This window comes from Malaclemys terrapin, chromosome 12 (genome assembly GCF_027887155.1).
Source record: "Malaclemys terrapin pileata isolate rMalTer1 chromosome 12, rMalTer1.hap1, whole genome shotgun sequence".
NCBI classification, from domain to species: domain Eukaryota; kingdom Metazoa; phylum Chordata; order Testudines; family Emydidae; genus Malaclemys; species Malaclemys terrapin.
Window position 1 is genome coordinate 8,766,826 of NC_071516.1, and position 19,467 is coordinate 8,786,292.

Below are 19,467 nucleotides of genomic sequence, written 5' to 3' on the forward strand. Positions count from 1 at the left end.
CCTCAGCCAAAGAAATCTCCCCATTGTTATTTCTGCTTGCTGTGTGCTCCACAATCTCTGTGAAAGTAAGGGGGAGACCTTTATGGTGGGGTGGGAGGCTGAGGCAAATCGCCTGGCTGCTGATTACGCGCAGCCAGACACCAGGGCGATTAGAAGATCACACCATGAAGCGCTGTGCATCAGAGAAGCTTTGAAAACCAGTTTCATGGCTGGCCAGGCTACCGTGTGAAATATCTGTTTGTTTCTCCTTCATGAAAACCCTCCCCCTTTACTGACTGATTTTCTGTAAGGAACCCACCCTGCCCCTTCCCCCATCTTTCTTTCAAACCAAATAAAGTCACTATCATTTAAAAATCATTTATTCTTTATTAATAGATTAGAAAAAGAGGGAGGGAACCCGGGTGGTATTTGGGAGGAGGATTGCTGGGAAGGAAAAAGCCACAAAGAAAAGGTTAAAAAAATGACAGCCTTTTGCTTGGGCTGTCTACTGGGGTGGAATGGGAAGGTGTACGGAGCCTCCCCCCCCCCGCGTTCTTACACATCTGGGTGAGGAGGATACGGAACATGGGGAGGGTGGAGGGTGGAACAGGGGCTGAAGCGGCAGTCTGTTTTCCAGCAGCCGTTCCTGAACCTCCACCAGACGCCGGAGCAGCCCCAGCGTTGCATCCTTCATCCTCTGGTCTTCCTGCCGCCATCTCTCCTCACGTTGGTCCCTCCTCTCCTCACGTTGGTCCCTCCTCTCCTCACGTTGGTCCCTCCTCTCCTCACGTTCACTGACTTCTTTCCTATACTTTGAAACTGTTTCCTTCCACTCATTCAGATGAGCTCTGTCACTCCTGCTGGATTGCATAATTTCAGAAAACATGTCCTCCCGCGTCTTCTTCTTACGACGCCTTATCTGTGATAACCTTTGGGATGGAGGAGGGAGGCTTGAGGAATTTGCAGCTGCTGTAGGGAGGGGAAAAAAGAGAGAATTGTTTTAAAAGCTACATTTTGCAGAACAATGCTTATACTCTTTCACGGTGACCAACACTGTTCACATTACATAGCACATGTGATTTCTGTGCAAGGTTGCATTTTGCCTCTTAATGCTGAGTGCCTGTGGCTTTGCTGCTAGAGATCACAGGTCTGGGCAACAGAATTCGGCTTGCATGCGGCCATGGTAAGCTTCTGCGCCGTGCTTTCCCACATACCAAGCATAGCTTGTAGAGTGCTGCAGAAGCCTGGCCAATCAGCCAGTTGGGGGGGGGGGGGGGCAGTGTGGTGGGGCTTGTCTGGGCCCCTTCAGGCAAGTAGAGTGCTGCGGTTTTTCTGTTAACATTCAGCAGCACCAGAAAACAAACTAACCCCCCCCCCCCCCCCCCGCCATGAATTCTCTGGGATGATCACGGTACCCCTCCCCCCACCGCGTGGCTGGTATCAGGGAAGATCCCTGCAGGCACCAAACTACACCCCCCCCCCTCGCCATGAATTCTCTGGGATGATCACGGTACCCTCCCCCCACCGCATGGCTGGTAACAGGGAAGATCCCTGCTAGCCAAACGCGAAAAACTCAGGGCCAATTTCCCATCTGCGCTTGGCTAACTGCAGGGAAGGATTTATTTTCCACCACAGGCAAACAGCCCAGTAGGAACGGCCACCTCTGTCCCCTTAATTAAGTTCCCGTATTTCAACCAGGTTACCAGGAGTGATATCACTCTCCTGAGGATTACACAACAAGATAAAGAACGGATGTTGCTTGAATGCCAGCAAACACCGGGACCATACGCTGCCAGGCTTTGTCAGGCAATGATACCAGATTACTTGCTGCAAGCATGGCGTGGTCAAGTGTCCTACCATGGAGGAGGGAATAAGGATGCACTGCCCAGAAACCTTCTGGCAAGGCTTTCGGAGTACCTCCAGGAGAGCTTCATGGAGATGTCCCTGGAGGATTTCCGCTCCATCCCCATACACGTTAACAGACTTTTCCAGTAGCTACAGACTTTTCCAGTAGCTGAACTGACCGCGAATGCAAAGTCAGGCAAAGTAATCATTAAAAACCGTTTGCTTTTAAAACAAGTTTTATATTTTAAAAGGTAAACTCACCTGAGGTCCCTTCCATGGGGTCAGAGTCTTGGGAGGCTTGGGAGGGTACTTCAGTCAGGGTGATAAAAAGATCCTGGCTGTTGGGGAGAATGGAGTGCTGTGTGCTCTCTGCAAGCTCATCCTCCTCCTCCTCCTCTACCCCATCGGCAGAATCCTCAGGCGTCGAGACTATCCCCGACCCAGAATCCACGAACAAAGGTGGGGTAGTGGTGGCAGCCCCCCCTAGAATTGCATGCAGCTCGGCGTAGTAGCGGCATGTCCGCGGCTCTGACCCGGAGCGACCGTTTGCCTCCTTTGTTTTTTGATAGGCTTGTCTGAGCTCCTTGACCTTCACGCGGCACTGCTCAGAGTCCCTATTGTGGCCTCTCTCCATCATGCCCTTGGAAATTTTTTCAAAAGTTTTTGCATTTCGTCTTTTAGAACGAAGTTCTGCAAGCACTGAATCCTCTCCCCATACAACGATCAGATCCAGTACCTCCCTCACGGTCCATGCTGGTACTCTTTTTCGATTATCAGCCTGCATGGTTACCTGTGCTGATGAGGTATCTGTGGTCACCTGTGCTCTCCACGCTGGGCAAACAGGAAATGAAGTTCAAATGTTCGCGGGGCTTTTCCTGTCTACCTGGCCAGTGCATCCGAGTTCGGATTGCTGTCCAGAGCGGTCACAATGATGCACTGTGGGATAGCTCCCGGAGGCCAATACCATCGAATTGCGGCCACACTAACCCTAATTCGAATTGCTAAAATCGATTTTGGCGCTACTCTGCTCGTTGGGGTGGAGTACAGAAATCGATTTAAAGGGCCCTTTACATCGAATTAAATGGCGTCGTTGTGTGGACGGTTACAGGGTTAATTCGAATTAAAGCTGATAAATCCGAATTAAAGTCGTAGTGTAGACCAGGCCTGAGAAAGGAAAAAAGGCAACCAAAAAAGCAAAAGACATAAGAAAAAAATTAGAACGTACAAAGCACCTTATTTGTGTTTCTATTCTGTTTAGGTTCAGTAAAGAATAGAGACAAGTCTACATTATTTTTATTATTGAGCCTGCAAAAAAAATCCTACATAAATAAATTACAATGATATGGAAATACATATGTGCATATTTGTTTGTTTTTCCTAAAATATTTTAGGAAAAATTTTCAGAGCGGCCACCAGCAAGAGTTGGTGGCCACAGTCTGAGGCTACCAAAAAAAAAAAATGGTTGAGAGAACCCCTGGTCTAAAGTAGTACTGGCATACTGTAAAAAGCAACAGAGGGGCCTGTGGCACCTTTAAGACTAACAGAAGTATTGGAGCATACTGTGTCTGACAAAATGGGCATTCACCCACGAAAGCTTATGCTCCAATACTTCTGTTAGTCTTAAAGGTGCCACGGGACTCTGTTGCTTTTTACAGATTCAGACTAACACGGCTACCCCTCTGCTATTAGCATACCGATTCTTGACAACATTAATCCCCGTCCATTCCTTTCTCCAGAAGAACCCTACTAGCAAAGCCTGAAGTGGCTCTGCACCCAGCTGGGTGAAGCAGTGCCATACAGCTGCACCCCACATTTAGACTGATGCTAATGTTGCAGTTGGACATGAAGGATACAGGAAGTGTAAGGGGCACTTGGGGACATGGTCCACCTCACTCTCATAAGAGGATAGATTTTTTAATTACCTTTCTTTGGTCTGTTTTCTTAATTGCACAGAAACATCTGGGTCTGTAATTATATTTAGCATACATATAGGTTCTATATGCTTGGATCACTGCATAGACATTAATAATCCTCACAACATGCATGTGAGGAAGGTAATTAAATGTTCTCCCTATTTTATAGATAGGAAAACAGGCAGTGAGCTAAACAGACTTCACTGTTTCTCAGAATGAAAGATAACATAGAAAACATGATCTCATCTTCAGACTGAACAAACCCAGTTTTTTCAATCTTCCCTCAGAGAAGACTGAGAGGGGACATGATAACAGTTTTCAAGTACGTAAAAGGCTGTTACAAGGAGGGAGAAAAATTGTTTTCCTTAACTTCTGAGAATAGGACAAGAAGCAATGGGTTTAAATTGCAGCAAGGGCAGTTTCGGTTGGACATTAGGAAAAACTTAACCATTAGGATGGTTAAGCACTGGAATAAATGGCCCAAGGAGGTTGTGGTATCTCCATCAGTGGAGATGTTTAAAAGCAGGTTAGACAAACATCTGTCAGGGACGGTCTAGGTGGGGGTGGGCAAACTATTTGGCCTGAGGGTCACATTGGGGAATAGAAATTGTATGGCGGGCCATGAATGCTCACAAAATTGGGGTTGGAGTGCAGGAGGGGGTGAGGGCTCTGGTTGGGGGTGCGGGGTCTGGAGTGGGACTGGGGATGAGTTTAGGGTGTAGCAGGGTGCTCTGGGGCTGGAAATCAGGGCTGGGGCAAAGGTGTGGGAAGTGGTGCAGGTTCCGGTTGGGGGTGTGGGCTCTGGGGTCGGGCTGGAGAGAGGTTTGGGGTGCAGGAGAATGCTCTGTGCTGGGATCGAGGGGTTTGGCGAGCAGGAGGGGGGAGGGGATCAGCACTGGGGCAGGGGCATGGGCAGAGGCTCAGAGGTGCAGGCTCCAAGTTGTGCCTACCTCTAGTGGCTCCCCGAAGCAGCGGCATGTCCCTTCTCTGGCTCCTAGGTGTGGTGCAGCGCCGGAGTTGGGCCAAGCTGCGTAGTGAGGCCCCCAACATGGCACCCCGGGCTGAAGTGGGGCCGAGCCGCGTGGTGCAGCCCCTGACATGGCACCCCAGCAGGAGCTCGCGGTGTGACTTAAAAGGATCACGGGCTGGATTCGGCCTGCGGGCTGTAGTTTGCCCACCCCAGGTCTAGGTAATACTTAGTCCTGCCATGAGTGCAGGAGGCTGGACTAAATGACCTCTCAAGGTCCCTTCTAGTCCTATGATTCTATAATTGTTCTGGATGAATAATAAGGGGCAGAGCTCTTCTTTCACATTATATACATAGATCTTTGCACTCGAGTAACTAAGGACCTGATTCAAATCTGCAAGATCAGCTATGAGACTACGTGTAACTGAACCCAGCAACTGCCGCTATCATCAGCGCCAGTTTGGTTGTGATAGCTTTCTTTGGTCCAGACTTATTAGGATGGAAGACCAACAAATTACGAAGTGTGTTTACCAAGGAATACCAGTACATGGTCGGCAACCACATGGCTGCCAAGACCTTCAGTGGCACAAAAAGACCACCAGTGATGGACACCAGTGAACACCCAGCCAGACTGTCTAAAGGGCATAGCTAGAGATCGATCCAGGTGGTACTCAATCTACAAGGAGGCTACATCTCTTTGATATTTGCCTTGATTATTCTTCAAAGCTGATACACCAGGAAGGTTTGGGGCTTTCCTAAAAAAGCCATTTGTACAAACAAAAAACAGCAGTTGATTCTGTATTTTGATATGACATTTCCCCCCCAAGTGACAGGCTGGGCAGTGTAGAAATGGTAATGGGAGGAAGCCAGTCCATACACAAGATGATGACTGGGCTGAATGAGCCACTCTTGTAAGGATGTGCTCCTCATAAATGTTAGCCATGCTTAGGAATATACAAATTATGCCCAATTTGTGTGCACAACAGTTGAGGTTCGGAGAATCGTCACCTTCCCTATAGCAGGGGGAAGTTATTAAAAAGGAGCACTGCGGCTGATTTTTATCCTCCTCAGTAACTCACACTATTGCAGTTAGAGGAGAGGTGATGGCTGATGTTAAATTTAAACCTTAAAAATATCCACAGCATGAAATCTTCACTGCCAGCTAAATAAGCTTAGTTAAAAACCAGTACTAGTTTAGGGAATAAATGTTTCTATTTGGTCTAATAAAATATTATAAAAACATCCTCTAACTGTCCTTAAGACTGGTCCTTTTAATTCCTTGAAAAGTGAAGCTGTATATTATAAGATGGAATGTTTGCGAGCTCTGATGGTTCTCACTGTATTTTCTTGATATAATAAAAAAATAGGGTGTTCACAACTTCAGATTATTGGCCTGGAAGTAAAAATTAATCTGATTCTTTTTATAGTCCATCGTCCTTAGAAATAAATGCTGAACCAAGAACAATGGTCTCTCCTAACTTCTCACGTGTGTCTTAGTCTCAGTATGCCAATAGCATATTAGAATTCTCTGTGGAAAGAGATCAACACATGGTCTCCCAGTGTTGGCTTTATTGAGGAACAGCAGAGTCTGCTCATAAAAGGCAGCTTATATAAACAATCCATTTGGGGGAAAACTGCTTCGCTGTTGGAGATTAAAGGGCATCATTCTACCTATGATGAACATGAAAGGATAGTACCATTACAGCAACTTCTGTTTCTCCTCTTGAGGCTCAATAAAGGATATTAGGATACACGTTCTGGATCTTCATCAGGACAGCAATATTAATAGTCTCACAGACATACAAAAATATACCTGGGCAAAGAACATGCACAAGAGACTACTTCTGAGGAAGAAATGACTTAATGAACAGCAAACGAATAGGAACACTGTCCACAAAAGAAAATAGGTGGAAAGAGCACATTTCCTGTCTGTGAGAATATAGCCCCTACCCTACTCCCAGTACAATTTGTGCAACTCATGATCACTTTAAAAGACTAGTTATCACTCCGGGGCCAAAAAATCATCTAGTATAACCTACTGTAAGCCAGAATTTGTAAGCAAGTTTCCCTAGGTGACAAGCCAATTTGTTACGCACATCACCACTATAAGTCTCAAGCTTTTTCCAACAAAATTTAAAGGCCTCAAAAATAGGAGATGCTTATAGTTCAATTTGTTTGGTACAGTAGTTGAGACCAAATCTACAGCGTGTTGTGTCCTGTGCCCCATGCTTCTCCCACACATACATCATAAGAACAGCTGTACTGGGTCAGACCAAAGGTCCATCTAGCCCAGTATCCTGTCTTCTGACAGTGGCCAATGCCAGGTGTCCCAGAGGGAGTGAACAGAACAGGTAATCAAATGATCCATTTCCTGTCTCCCATTCCCAGTTTATGGCAAATGGAGGCTAGGGACACCATCCCTGCCCATTCTGGCTAATAGCCATTGATGGACCTATCCTCCATTAATTTATCTAGTTCTTTTTGAACCTTGTTATAGTCTTGGCCTTGATAAACATCCTCTGGCAAAAGTTCCACAGGTTGAACATCCTGTGATAAACTATGTTGTTTTCCTCCTCCATTCAGCCTAGCGTTCACGGGAGCTCCGGTTCCTACCATTTGACTGGGTTTTGTCTACGTGATTGTTCAGTAGTTACATAAGCATCATACAAATCTCTTAGGTGCAACAATAATTCCTCCAGATTATCTCCTGTCAATGCAGATAGTGGGATGACTCTCTGCTCCACTCGCTCCTTAAGTAGTAATAAGTTAGCCTTGGACTGAGGAAGATCCATCTTATTCCCAATGACAGCATGAGGTCTCTTCGACAACCCTTCTTCATACTGCTCTAGTTCATATTTTAAGTCTTGGAGCTGAATCCATGGCTCAGACACAGACAGATCCACCACAAATAAGAGAAAGCGGCAGTGTTCTATGTGCTTCAGAAAGGCCAATCCAAGGCCCCTGTTTAGATGAGCTCCTCTTATTATACCGGGAACATCAGCAACTATAAACAAGAGAGAACTGAATGTGAACACAACATGTTTAACTTAAAGAGGTTCTATTTGTCTGTCAGTCTAGGTATTTATATAGCTCCCTTTCAATATAGTCTCTAAGAAAGCATTGCATGAGTCTGTCTGTCTCCTTCAGCCCTGAAAAAAAAAATCAAGTAATTTCACCAGAGACACTGGATTCAGCTCAGAAGTCTGAGGTCAACAGTATTATATTATATTATATATATATAAAAAATGAAATACAATACAAGGTTTAAAATCTATTTCACATTTACATCAGGTTTGTAGCTCCCTAGAACTAGTAAGCTCCTAGAGAGTCATTTTTACAGTTTTATTTTTTTGTCTCAAGCAGGAACATAAAGGGAGACAATCAGATGTTACAACTAAAAGTAGTAATTATTATATAAACAAAATCTCATAACACATACCTGCCACTTGTTCATAGTCTTGGTAGTGAACAATGCCTACATGTGGATTTAAGGTTGTGAACGGGTAGGGAGCCACTGCAGGCTTTGCATTGGAGATTGCTCGCAAAAGTGATGACTTCCCAGCATTGGGGAATCCCACCTGGAACACAAATATTCAACAAGGCCACAATTCCAGATTAACCAAAATAAAGAGAATGTTTTCTTAAAAATACATATCAATGATTCTTTAGTAGTTGTCATAACTCAGAGAGCTGTACAGCCATTTGTGCACAAATGCATCAGTTTTGCATGCTCACGTCTAAAGATATCTGCGCACACATTTTTTTCTATTTTTAATTTTTCATTATATCATTAACATATATGAGCTTTCCATACAAGCACGAACAAGACTTACTCATAACCTGCATTTATTACGGTAAAAGACTCATCTCCGGTTGGTCAGCCACTCATCAGCTATGTATTTATTTTCAAATTCCAAAACAGTGACCATACATTATAAAAATCTACTTGATTCTGACATAAGGCTTGTCATTTTTAAAATGGACAGGATTTTCCATGCCATGGATGTTGGTGGATCTATCATATATCTGACTACTAGGAGTAACTATTACCAATGGGCCTTCCCCAGAATCAATCATCTCATTTGGATTGTAAGGTAACAGAACCATAATATACTCTGTGGGTAAACTAACATTTTTCTCTTTATTCTTCTATTGCAGTCTCTCTCTGAGGCTAGTTTCCCCTCACTCCTAAAGCCTACATCTTGAAACACTTTCCTAGGAAGTCTATGCTAGCTGGGAGGAATGGTCTTAGAACAGCCTTAGGATATCCTGTCTGACACAGACAAGTGTGTGCAGAGTCAACAGCACTTACATGAAACAATCAGATTTTCCAGCCTGCTGGGGATAATCATTCTGAACAACTGCCATAATAAGTATGGTAGAGATCTGGACGCTCATGGATTCATCTTGTCAATTTTAAGCCCCGATAATGCTCCCATTAAAGTCAGTGGCAAAATTCCCATTGGCTTCTATGGGCACAAGCTGGATTTAGTGCTGCCAATTTAAGACTGAGAGGAGATTGCCTAGGCTAAGATACAGCTAAGTTTATTGAACCAACTACGCTGGTTCACTTTTTCTTTACAAAGCTCTTCTGGGACGGACAAACGTTGCAAGATACATGCACTTTATGTACTGTTGTAAAATAAGGGTTTATTCAACAGCTCCACGAGAGAGATCAAAAAATTGCATGGATTTAAAAACGAAATCACCTTAAACAATAAATTGACAGCATTAGCATACCATTCAAACTTAAATGTGAAGGCAAAATTTACATATCTAAAACCTATACAAAAAGCTAACAAAGTTTAATACCAGTAACAATGCAAAGTAAAGAGACTGAAGGGTGATTATGTTTTTGTTAAAAAGGGATGTTATTTAAGAGCCATTAGTGTTCCTTGATGGTTTCTAGCTGTAACATGCTGTCTCAGGGCATGTCATCACATCTCCCAGAAACAGCTTGTCCAATTATTTTAAAAGCAGCATACAAAAGTTCTCCTTCAATGGCAGAAGCCCCTAAGTGCCAAAGATTGGGGGGTTGATCCCTGATGATAACTTGGCTGCCTGTATATATTCAAGCCCTCTGTTATGTCAAGACATATTCTAAAGAGACATTTATGGGAGACTGTTTTATTATTGCAATTATTACTGAAGCCTGTACCTTGTTTCCTGTTGGTAAAGCTTCATGCCAAATCAAAGAGATATGGCATCAAGTTATATATAAAGCGGTAACAAAAAAGTGACAGAAGGGCAAATCACTCAGGATATTCCCCTACTAAGTAATCGTTGACATTAATCTCCCACACAAACTTGCTGAGAGAACAAAATATAACAAAGCAACATTCTTTCGTCAGCTAGTCAAGTGACATCCTGGAAGCGTATAGCAAAGGTTAACAAAACAAAAAAGGCAATACCCACCAGTCCTGCATGTGCCATAGTCTTGAGCTCCAGATAGAGGACTCTTTTCTGACCTGATTCTCCTAGAGTAGCTGTCATTGGTGCTCGATTCTCATTGGACAGAAAGAACTGGTTACCCTTCCCTCCAGTTCCTCCATAAGCGGCAACATATTCTTCGCCATGCTGAGTAAGATCAGACACAATTTCCCCATCCTCCTTAACTAGAGTGCCTACAGGAACCTTGAAAAAAAAAGTCCTAAGCAAAAACAAACTATGAAAGTTCAAATACTTAACAGCTGTTCCCGGTGGCTGGGGATGTTTTCAGGGTCTAGCTAACACCACAACCTCCATCTCCCAGCTGGGTGAAAGTGTGAAAAGAGTCATTAGGACCCAGATCTAGCAGGAGAGACCAAATAAGCACTCTCACTCTAGACCCAAACAGCACTGACAAACTGTCTAAATGTTGGACATTTAGAACTTTAATAGTACCATACTTTTTTTTTTAATTATTATTTTTGGCCTTTTTGTGTTCCCAGTCCCAGGTATCACAAAGTGGTGGTGAACCAATTCAGGATACCAACATAAGCAGATTAGGGATCATATTGGGTAGCTAAAAAGCAAGTAAGAATGATTTATATTTTAAAACAAATTAAAAAAAAAAGGAAGCAGCAACAGACATAAGCAGACGGGAATTTGTTTGTGTTTTTTAATTAAAAAACTGAACCAACGTGATGTATTACTATTACCACCTTGCTGTGGTGTGCATGCGCGTGTGTGGTTTGGTCTTCCTCTCTACTTGAAAAAATGCTTACCTGATTTTTGGCATGACCACAAATAAATCATCATCAATACATAAAGTCACGCCCCAACAGCTGACACAGCTCCAAAACAGACTCTGAAGATTGACTTTATGGATAACACTAAATACAGGTATAAAGCTTAAGACTGTATCTACTGTACGCAAAAAAGGTGCTTTTTAACGTGTGTTAACTAGTGTATTGAAGTCTTAGTGGAAACAAGGCAAGTTGTAGTTTTAAATGTATTAGTTGGTCAACATAAACCCTAGCTAACGTGTTAAAAATACATCTCGCTTCTAAGCCTTGTCTTCACTAGAAAGAAAGGAAAGCCTCCCTTCATTTGTGCTAATAAAGCATACGATAAAGTGTGAAATCTGTTCTCACATGGGATCTGCAGACAAACTCATAACAAACAACATTGCTAGAATATATAGTCATGAGCTTGGAAAGCATAGTAGGGATAAGCATCAAAATGGACATGTCCCAAGTTGTGTGTGTTTGCACTGCCTATATGAATTCTATAAGCAAAGGCTGGTGAGTATTTGTTTTAGTGAGATGCAGCATGGTCTTTCAGAGAGGTTCTGGTGTGTGAACAATGAGAACAAAGTGGTTTGGTCATGCCTGTGTGTGAACCAGCCCAGATGCTATGAACACTCACTTTGACTAATCCCACTAGGACTACTCACATGCATAAAGTCACTCACACAGATAAGCTTTTGCAGGACTGAGGCCTGAATTCTCACATAAAACTTTCAAAATAGTCAGCAACAGTATCTTACTTTAATATATGTGTATCCACCATTGGCTCCGTAGCAGTTTTTGCTTCTCCCTCTTTCTCCATCAAAACCTCGATACAATGGGAGGACTGAAGCCAGTGACTTGATTTGCTGGTCAGCTATAAAGCAAAACACACTTTAAGAACAGAATTGCTGATCTAAAACCAGAAAGTTAGAAATCTCTTCTCCCCTTGAAAGATGCAAGTAACTCCAAATAACAGGGTAAAAGACAAATGAAACTAAAAAACAGGTATGTCTAATGAGCCGATTTAGTGCTTTTGGAAATAACTTTAATTTCAGAGCACAACACAAAAGTCCTAGTCTTCCCAAAACATCAAAACATTAACCACTGTAAAAAACCTCTGACAAAACCTCCACTCTTTGTTCTCTGTTTCTGTTAAGGAAAATCAAAGTGGATAAAGATTGAATATTTCTTTTTAAATTAAAAATTTGGATTTTTTATTTAATTCATTTTTAAAAAGACAAATTGAACACTTTTGTCTTTTTAAAAATAAACCTATTTAAAATTATGACAACCGATATTAAGGGCTAATCTTATACTCTATTAAAATCATTTACATTAAATAAAAAATAAAATATTCAGTTCGTTTGCTACCAAAGTTTTAAAGAAAGTCAAACCAGTGAACTTGTGAGTCACTGGCTAAGTACTTGAAATCAGAGTTTGTTGAAGTGCTAAACTAGGTTTTGACAGCAGCAGCCTCTTCCACAGGTGTAAAGAGAATATTTTCTTCTATGTTATTTATTCAGCTAGTTAAATTCAATGACTATTTCATTCAAAGTTAAGTTACTGATTGGAAATTAAGCAGGAAGGTTTGTTGTCCTCTTTCAATCTATGAATAAAAACGAGGTGAGAGGATGAGATCTACTACTTCTAAAATCTTGAAAGACATGGTGACCAAAAACAACCAGTTCAACTCACTAACTCCAGATACTTCCTTTTTTAAATAAATCAATTAGTTTTAAATGCAAAACCTGTTTTGATTAACTTACTTTTTTCCTTATGTATCCAGCACATTTCAGGTAGTTTTATTTAACTAATCAAAAACAAAATGTTCAAATACTGTTTTTGTGCATTTTTCAATGAATTATAATTTCCATTCAAATGCAACTTGACACAAATCATGAATAAAAAAAGAATCTAGTAAATAAGAAATGTCATTTTCCATTTATCATCATAAAAAGTGTTTAAAATGAATCTTAATAAATTTATGTGAAGATATATAATTGCTTAAATAAAGGTGTACAGATATAGTATATCCTGCTGGTTAGCAAAAAGAAGTACCCAATTTAGTGTCAAGGCTATATTTAGTTACAAATCAATAGGTTTAATGTTTACCAGCCAATCAGAATTAACCTTTCTTTAGGAAAATAACTACAAAGTACAAATGCAAAACAAGTTTAAAATCACTGATTTAAATCAACCTAGGGAAATTCTCTGCTTTGAGTGTTCCACAGATGTTATGCCAATTAGTAGTTTCAAGTCTGTTTTAAAGGTCATACACTATATATCCATTTTTGTGTGTGTATTTTATCCTTCTCGGATTCTTACACCACCCCCATTCATATAGTAGTACCTGAGAGTCTTCCAGAAGTGCATTAAGAAACACGACTAGCATCTGTCATATTTGTTCTATTTTTCTCCCAAGAGGTTATGTTAGATTTTTTTTTAATATTTATCTAGCTTACACTTTTGTAGCTTTTTGTTTGCTGTGCCATGCATTTTTATTACTAAAGGCAAGGTCAAAGAAGCGCACCTGGAATGTGTGTGTTTAGTTCTATAAAAAGAATAAATGTTGGCTTTACTCCCTGCTTCAGGAGCAATCTGTGTCAGTGTGGGAAGATGACAGAGTACTTTAGCATTTTCCGAGGCATGTGATATAAGATATTTAAAAGGTATTAGATTTTCAAATCAGTTTGACCTGAAATATTTTCTAGCTAGATCATGTAAGAATATCAGTGTCATTCACATCCCCTTTGCAGTGGCTGTCCTTGGAAGTACTGCAAAGAACAGATGGAGTTAAGAAAAAGAAAAACATTTCCCTGTCATATATATTTATTAGTTCTATCACTCAAACTCAGTTTGTGGAAAGACATCAAAAATACCTTTAAACAAAGGGACAATATTTAACAAGCCATCCCTTAATCTGTGGTATAAAAAGACAAAAAGGATATGCAACTTTTACCTTTCAAAATAACATGGCCCCCATCTCCTCCGTTTCCACCATCAGGACCTCCAAACTCTTTTCTAGGCTCACTATGAAAAGACGTAATACCCTGTCCTCCGTGGCCTCCAATCACACACACTCTTCGATGATCTACAAAATATCGTGTCTGCAATGGAGAGATGGTTTCATAGGATTTCTCTACAGTTTAGTGAAACATTATCAGACCTCTGTTTCAACAACCTGAAGGTTTCTACAAAACATAGCTATCTTTAAGCGTCAGGAATTCCAATTTCCATTTGAAAACCAAAATCTACAGCATAGCTACAGTTCAGACATCAACCAAAGAAAGCCCATTAATCTAGCAATTATCTTGAAGGATGTACACAGAATTACACATGTTAAGAGACCCTTAAAACACAAACATCTAACATACATCTTTGAGTTTCCATTGGCAAAGAATTCCAGAGAGAAGATGCTCAAAGATCATCCTCCCTAACTACGTATATTAGGAAACTATTAAAATGCTAATGAACATCTACTGAAAAAAAAAAATGAAAAAAATGGGTGAGGTAATATCTGAACCAACTTCTGATGGCAAAAGAGACAAGCTCTGAAGCTTACACAGACCTCTTCTTTGAATGAAAGAAGCGAGGAAACTCAGTAACCTAGGTAGTTGGCAGTACATGGGAAATTTTAAAAAGGCCAGTCTAAGCATATTTAAAATTTGTATTGCTCCATGCTGACTACATTTAGAGTTTCCAGCCTCTGCTCTGACCTGGAATTTGTAAGAACTTTTCCAACAGAATGGGAAAAACTGAAGGCATTTTGTGCATGGAGTCCAAAAAAAAAAAAAAGTACAGTGAACTATGGATGATTCAAGGAAGATATGTGGGTCTCAGCAGCACTAGGATATAAAAATAGCAAGCTGTAATAATATTGTAAAGATGAAACTGTTCTCTGGCACAAGCTATCATTCACTCCAAGCTAACTGAGACTGAACCTCAAGATTTGGCATTAGACTTCCGCAATAATAAGCAGCTAAACGCCTTACTGCGTTATCTGAAATATTTGAACCTCAAGCCTACAAACCTGGGCTGGAAAGTTACAGGAGACTCTCTGAATGAAGAGAACCTATGGGCAGGGACTGCATCTTTCTTATACGATTGTACAGTAGCTAGCACAAACCTGATTTGGAAGCTCTGTGTACTATTGCAATACAAATATTATCACCTAGCACTTTTGTTCTACTCATGAGCACAAAATGGAAGGAATGAGGCATTCAAATATTTGAGAAATGAGTAGATTTGGTTCTTATACATGAGCTAAAGTTTGCATAATGGATGAAGGGGAGGGCTATTTTCTGGTATCAGTTCACTACTCCCGAGTTTTTATGATGCCATTCTTCATGCAAACTTCAATCTTCATTTAATAAGACAACAGTCCAACACATCAAGAATTTAAGAAAAGGTCTTTCTTGGGAATGGGGTAGGGTGGGGATCACTAAATACTTCCTACAGGCAGTGGTCCAGTGGTTAAAGCAGGAGACAGTGTGAAGAGTCCTAGATTCTGACCCCAATTCTGCCACTGATTTATTGCATTACATTGGGCAAGTCATTTTAACTTCTCTGTGTACAATAGGGTTAATAATACTTATCCACCAATCTTTGGAAAATTTTCTGGGGATCCTCAGATGAAAAGTGCTATAAAAGTATTGGCATGTACATAGGTATTTTCTCGTGTGTCAAGATGTAGAGAAAAATTTACTTACAAATGGTAATACAAGAATCTAGTAACATGCCAAGGGACTTTACAACCAGGTGGAGAATGGCAGATATTTTTTAAAATATTAAAATAGCTTGAGTGGTGAAAAATTCTGTTACTAGTAAAGTGACACAAGCACCTGAGAAAAATCCAATTCTTGAATAACCAAAATTCCTTTTGCACAGTCACCAGTACAGCAGAATCTCAGCATTACGAACACCAGAGTTATGAACTGACCGATCAACCACATAGCATACTTCCAGTTCCAAATGAGGTATCAGGCAGCAGCAGCCACAAAATAAATAAATAAAATAAAAAGCAAACATAATAAACTAACAACAAAAATAAAAGGAAAATTTAAAAAAAGATTTGTCAAGGAAACTACTTCTGAGCTTGTGTCATTTAAATTAAGATGGTTAAAAGCAGAATTTTGCTTCTGCATAGTAACATTTCAAAACTCTATTAAGTCAGTGTTCAATTGTAAACTTTTGAAAGAACAACCAAAATGTTTTGTTCAGAGTTATGAACAACCTCCATTCTCAAGGGGTTTGTAATGCTGAGATTCTATCATAAAAATGTGACCGTTGCTAAAAAGCCTCTTTTTTCAAATGTAGTTAGCACCACCAAATGGCAAAATTAAAAACTGTTGTTTTAAATTAACTATATGCAATTATTGCTTATTATAAAAAATGAATTCATTTCCCTGCAGCTGAAATACAGAACCAAAAGGAAGCACCTAAACAAAAATGAGCAAGCCTATGATTAACTAGCCATTAAATTCAGGGAATTTGGGAGCTACATAATTTCTTAAAAAAAAGCAAAACACTAATTGAACTTTAAAATGGCAACTGTCTAAAAAAACAAAAAAAAAACAAAAAAACCCACAATGTATTGTTCTATGTCATTTTTCCAACCCAAAAGAGAATTATGATAATTAAAACCTCTACAGCAGTAGTGGTTCTCAACCTTTCTAGACTACTGTACCCCTTTCAGGAGTCTTTGTCTTGCGTACCCCCAAGTTTCACCTAATTTAAAAACTACTTGCTTACAAAATCAGACATAAAAATACAAGTGTCAGAGTATTACTGAAAAGTTGCTTACATTCTCATTTTTGCCATATAATTATAAAATAAATGAATTGGAATATAAATACTGTACTTACATTTCAGTGTACAGAATATAGAGTAGTATAAGCAAGTCATTATCTGCATGAAATTTTTGTTAGTATTGACTTTGCTAGTGCTTTTTATGTAGCCTGTTGTAAAACTAGGCAAACAGCTAGATGAGTTGATGTACCCCCTGGAAGACCTCTGAGAACCCCCAGGGGTACATGTACACCTGGTTGAGAACCACTGCTCTACAGTGAAGCAACTTCTATAGCTACTACTACCACTGAAGTCATCATGAATAACGTTCACTGTGAACTGAGATTTTTATTACATGAAATACTTATTTACAACTATTTTTTCCACTATTCAAAAAGTTAATTATATTTCATAAAAATATTTCCTTATAATGTCAACGGTAAGTGGGGAATATACACAAAACACTCATCTCTGGGAGTGGCGTAGTCATTTAGCATACAGCAAGTTCTTTAAACATATGGTAGGTTAGCCTATCTGAATTTTAGTTTAGACTTTACCAGCTTCTTTTCTGATATTGCTCTTTTTTGTTTCAGCCGTTCATTTTTTGCACACTTTGCACAGCTTGTGGAAAGAATCCTCTGCCAGCTCTTAACCTGCTGCTGCAATAAGCAAATCTGTATATGTAGTGAATATGCAGATCTCCATTGCCGTAAGCCGTCCAACAAAACCCATGTTCTTGATGACAAGATTTTAGATACCAGCATATCCACCTAGAAAGTGAAAATTATAGAGAAAGGAACACCACTAACTAAAATTTACCTTTGTGGCTCTAGAAACAACTGTTTCACATGCAAATCAAGAGAGCAAAAAATCGGTTTACATAATGAAACACGATGGGTTAGAAACATTTCTAAGGAATTGATAAATATTTCACAAATATTTTCTAACTCAATCACTCTACTATTCTTTTGAGAGTCAGACACCAAGCACATACACCTCCCCTAAACTGATTTCCCTTCACTAATGCCTGTGCATATGCATTCATTACTGCAGGGCTGTTCACAAGCATGGACCATATAGAATATGCAGAACCTCTATTTACTCAGCAGCAGAGAGCCAGCCCCTGCGCTCCCCCCCCCCCGCCCCACTGCCCCAGAGCCAACCCTTGAGCCCTCCCCCCGCTGCCCCAGAGCCAGCCCCTGCGCCCCCTCCGCCCGATGCCCCAGAGCCAGCCCCTGCGCCCCGCCTCCCCCCGCTGCCCCAGAGCCAGCCCCTGCGCCCCGCCTCCCCCCGCTGCCCCAGAGCCAGCCCCTGCGCCCCGCCTCCCCCCGCTGCCCCAGAGCCAGCCCCTGCGCCCCGCCTCCCCCCGCTGCCCCAGAGCCAGCCCCTGCGCCCCTGCGCCCCGCCTCCCCCCACTGCCCCAGAGCCAGCCCCTGCGCCCCGCCTCCCCCCGCTGCCCCAGAGCCAGCCCCTGCGCCCCGCCTCCCCCCGCTGCCCCAGAGCCAGCCCCTGCGCCCTCCCCCTCCCGCTGCCCCAGAGCCAGCCCCTGCGCCCTCCCCCTCCCGCTGCCCCAGAGCCAGCCCCTGCACCCCCTCCCCCCGCCGCCCCAGAGCCAGCCCCTGCGCCCCGCCTCCCCCCGCTGCCCCAGAGCCAACCCTTGAGCCCTCCCCCCGCCGCCCCAGAGCCATCTTCTCTTCCCCACAGCCGAACCCCGCATAGTACCCACCAACTGCGAGAAACTTTCCCGTGGTGGAGCCGCCCACTGATACCACGTTATCGTGGAGGCAGAGGTCACGACCTCACGCAAGTTACGCTATCGCCCGTCAGATTGGCGCACGCGCAGTTCTTTCCCCTTCCCCCTCCCGTAGGTAAGAAAAGCGCGGGAAAAGGATCGCGGTCAATTGCGGGCCCCGACTAACGGCTCCGTGCGGGTTCGAGCTGCGCTGTCCCTTCCCCTCTTGGCTTTCAGCCGGCTGAGTGCCCGCTTATCCCCCCGACATCGCGCCTCTAAGCACGCAGGAGCCTGGGGCTGGGCGAAGAGCCAGCTCCTTAGATGGTTTCCAGTCACCCAATCCTTGTCCTGCCCACCGAGCTCGGGGTCTGGCCCCAGCCCTGGGGATGGGTGTGGGGGGCCGCACCGTGTACAGGCCCAGGCGGCTGGGACCCAGACACAAGAAGAGGGAGTCCTGTGGGGAGTGCAGCGGGCATGTTCTCTGCATGGAGATGCCCCTGTGCGCGTTCAAAAGCAGCTGTACAAAATCCCTGCTGGTCAGACGCTGAAACGACCTCTGGCCCTGGTTCCCAAACTGGGGTGTGCAAAATGTTACAGGGGGCTCGTGGGGGGAATTCCCTAATGGTGGACAGAGCTGGCCCTAGGGACCCCGGGCAGCACTGGGCCAGCAGCCTGGAGGCCCTAGGCTTCCAAGAGCCAAGCAGATCAAAGCAAGCGCATCTATCACACTGAGGAGATTTAAACTTCAAGACTCCTTATAAGCAATGGAACGGGAGGTGGATATTTATTCTGTTTTTAAAATTAAAGAGGCAGCTAGTGTTGTTTTTAAAATTATTATGAAGAACAAGTTTAAGCTTTGTTGTAATGTGTATTGTTTGCTGGGACTGCTCAAGACCTGAATGCCGGGCCAGTGTAACCACTCGGCAAACTAGGCTACTGGCGAGGGCACCAAGACTTGGGAGCGCCAAAAAGCGGTGTCCGGCGTCACAGGAGTCAGCTGAGCAGGGCAGGGAGTGAGGCCTCCATAACAAA

At 42.5% G+C, this 19,467-nt stretch overlaps 2 protein-coding genes across 2 annotated transcripts; both read right to left on the minus strand.

Moving 5' to 3' along the window:
* Nucleotides 1-409: 409 nt before the first annotated feature.
* On the minus strand, nucleotides 410-6,173 carry LOC128846566 (SRRM2 protein homolog rsr-2-like). Its single transcript, XM_054045755.1, has 2 exons — nucleotides 2,086-6,173; nucleotides 410-948 (listed from the first exon to the last, which is right to left on the minus strand). Exons 1-2 carry the CDS (start codon nucleotides 2,606-2,608, stop codon nucleotides 485-487), a joined length of 987 nt encoding a protein of 328 aa, XP_053901730.1. The 5' UTR covers nucleotides 2,609-6,173; the 3' UTR covers nucleotides 410-484.
* Nucleotides 6,174-6,258: 85 nt separating this feature from the next.
* On the minus strand, nucleotides 6,259-18,495 carry MTG2 (mitochondrial ribosome associated GTPase 2). The gene is made up of 7 exons (XM_054045754.1): nucleotides 18,430-18,495; nucleotides 17,261-17,473; nucleotides 13,876-14,023; nucleotides 11,675-11,790; nucleotides 10,120-10,338; nucleotides 8,144-8,282; nucleotides 6,259-7,708 (listed from the first exon to the last, which is right to left on the minus strand). Exons 2-7 carry the CDS (start codon nucleotides 17,465-17,467, stop codon nucleotides 7,314-7,316), a joined length of 1,224 nt encoding a protein of 407 aa, XP_053901729.1. The 5' UTR covers nucleotides 17,468-17,473; nucleotides 18,430-18,495; the 3' UTR covers nucleotides 6,259-7,313.
* Nucleotides 18,496-19,467: the final 972 nt, after the last annotated feature.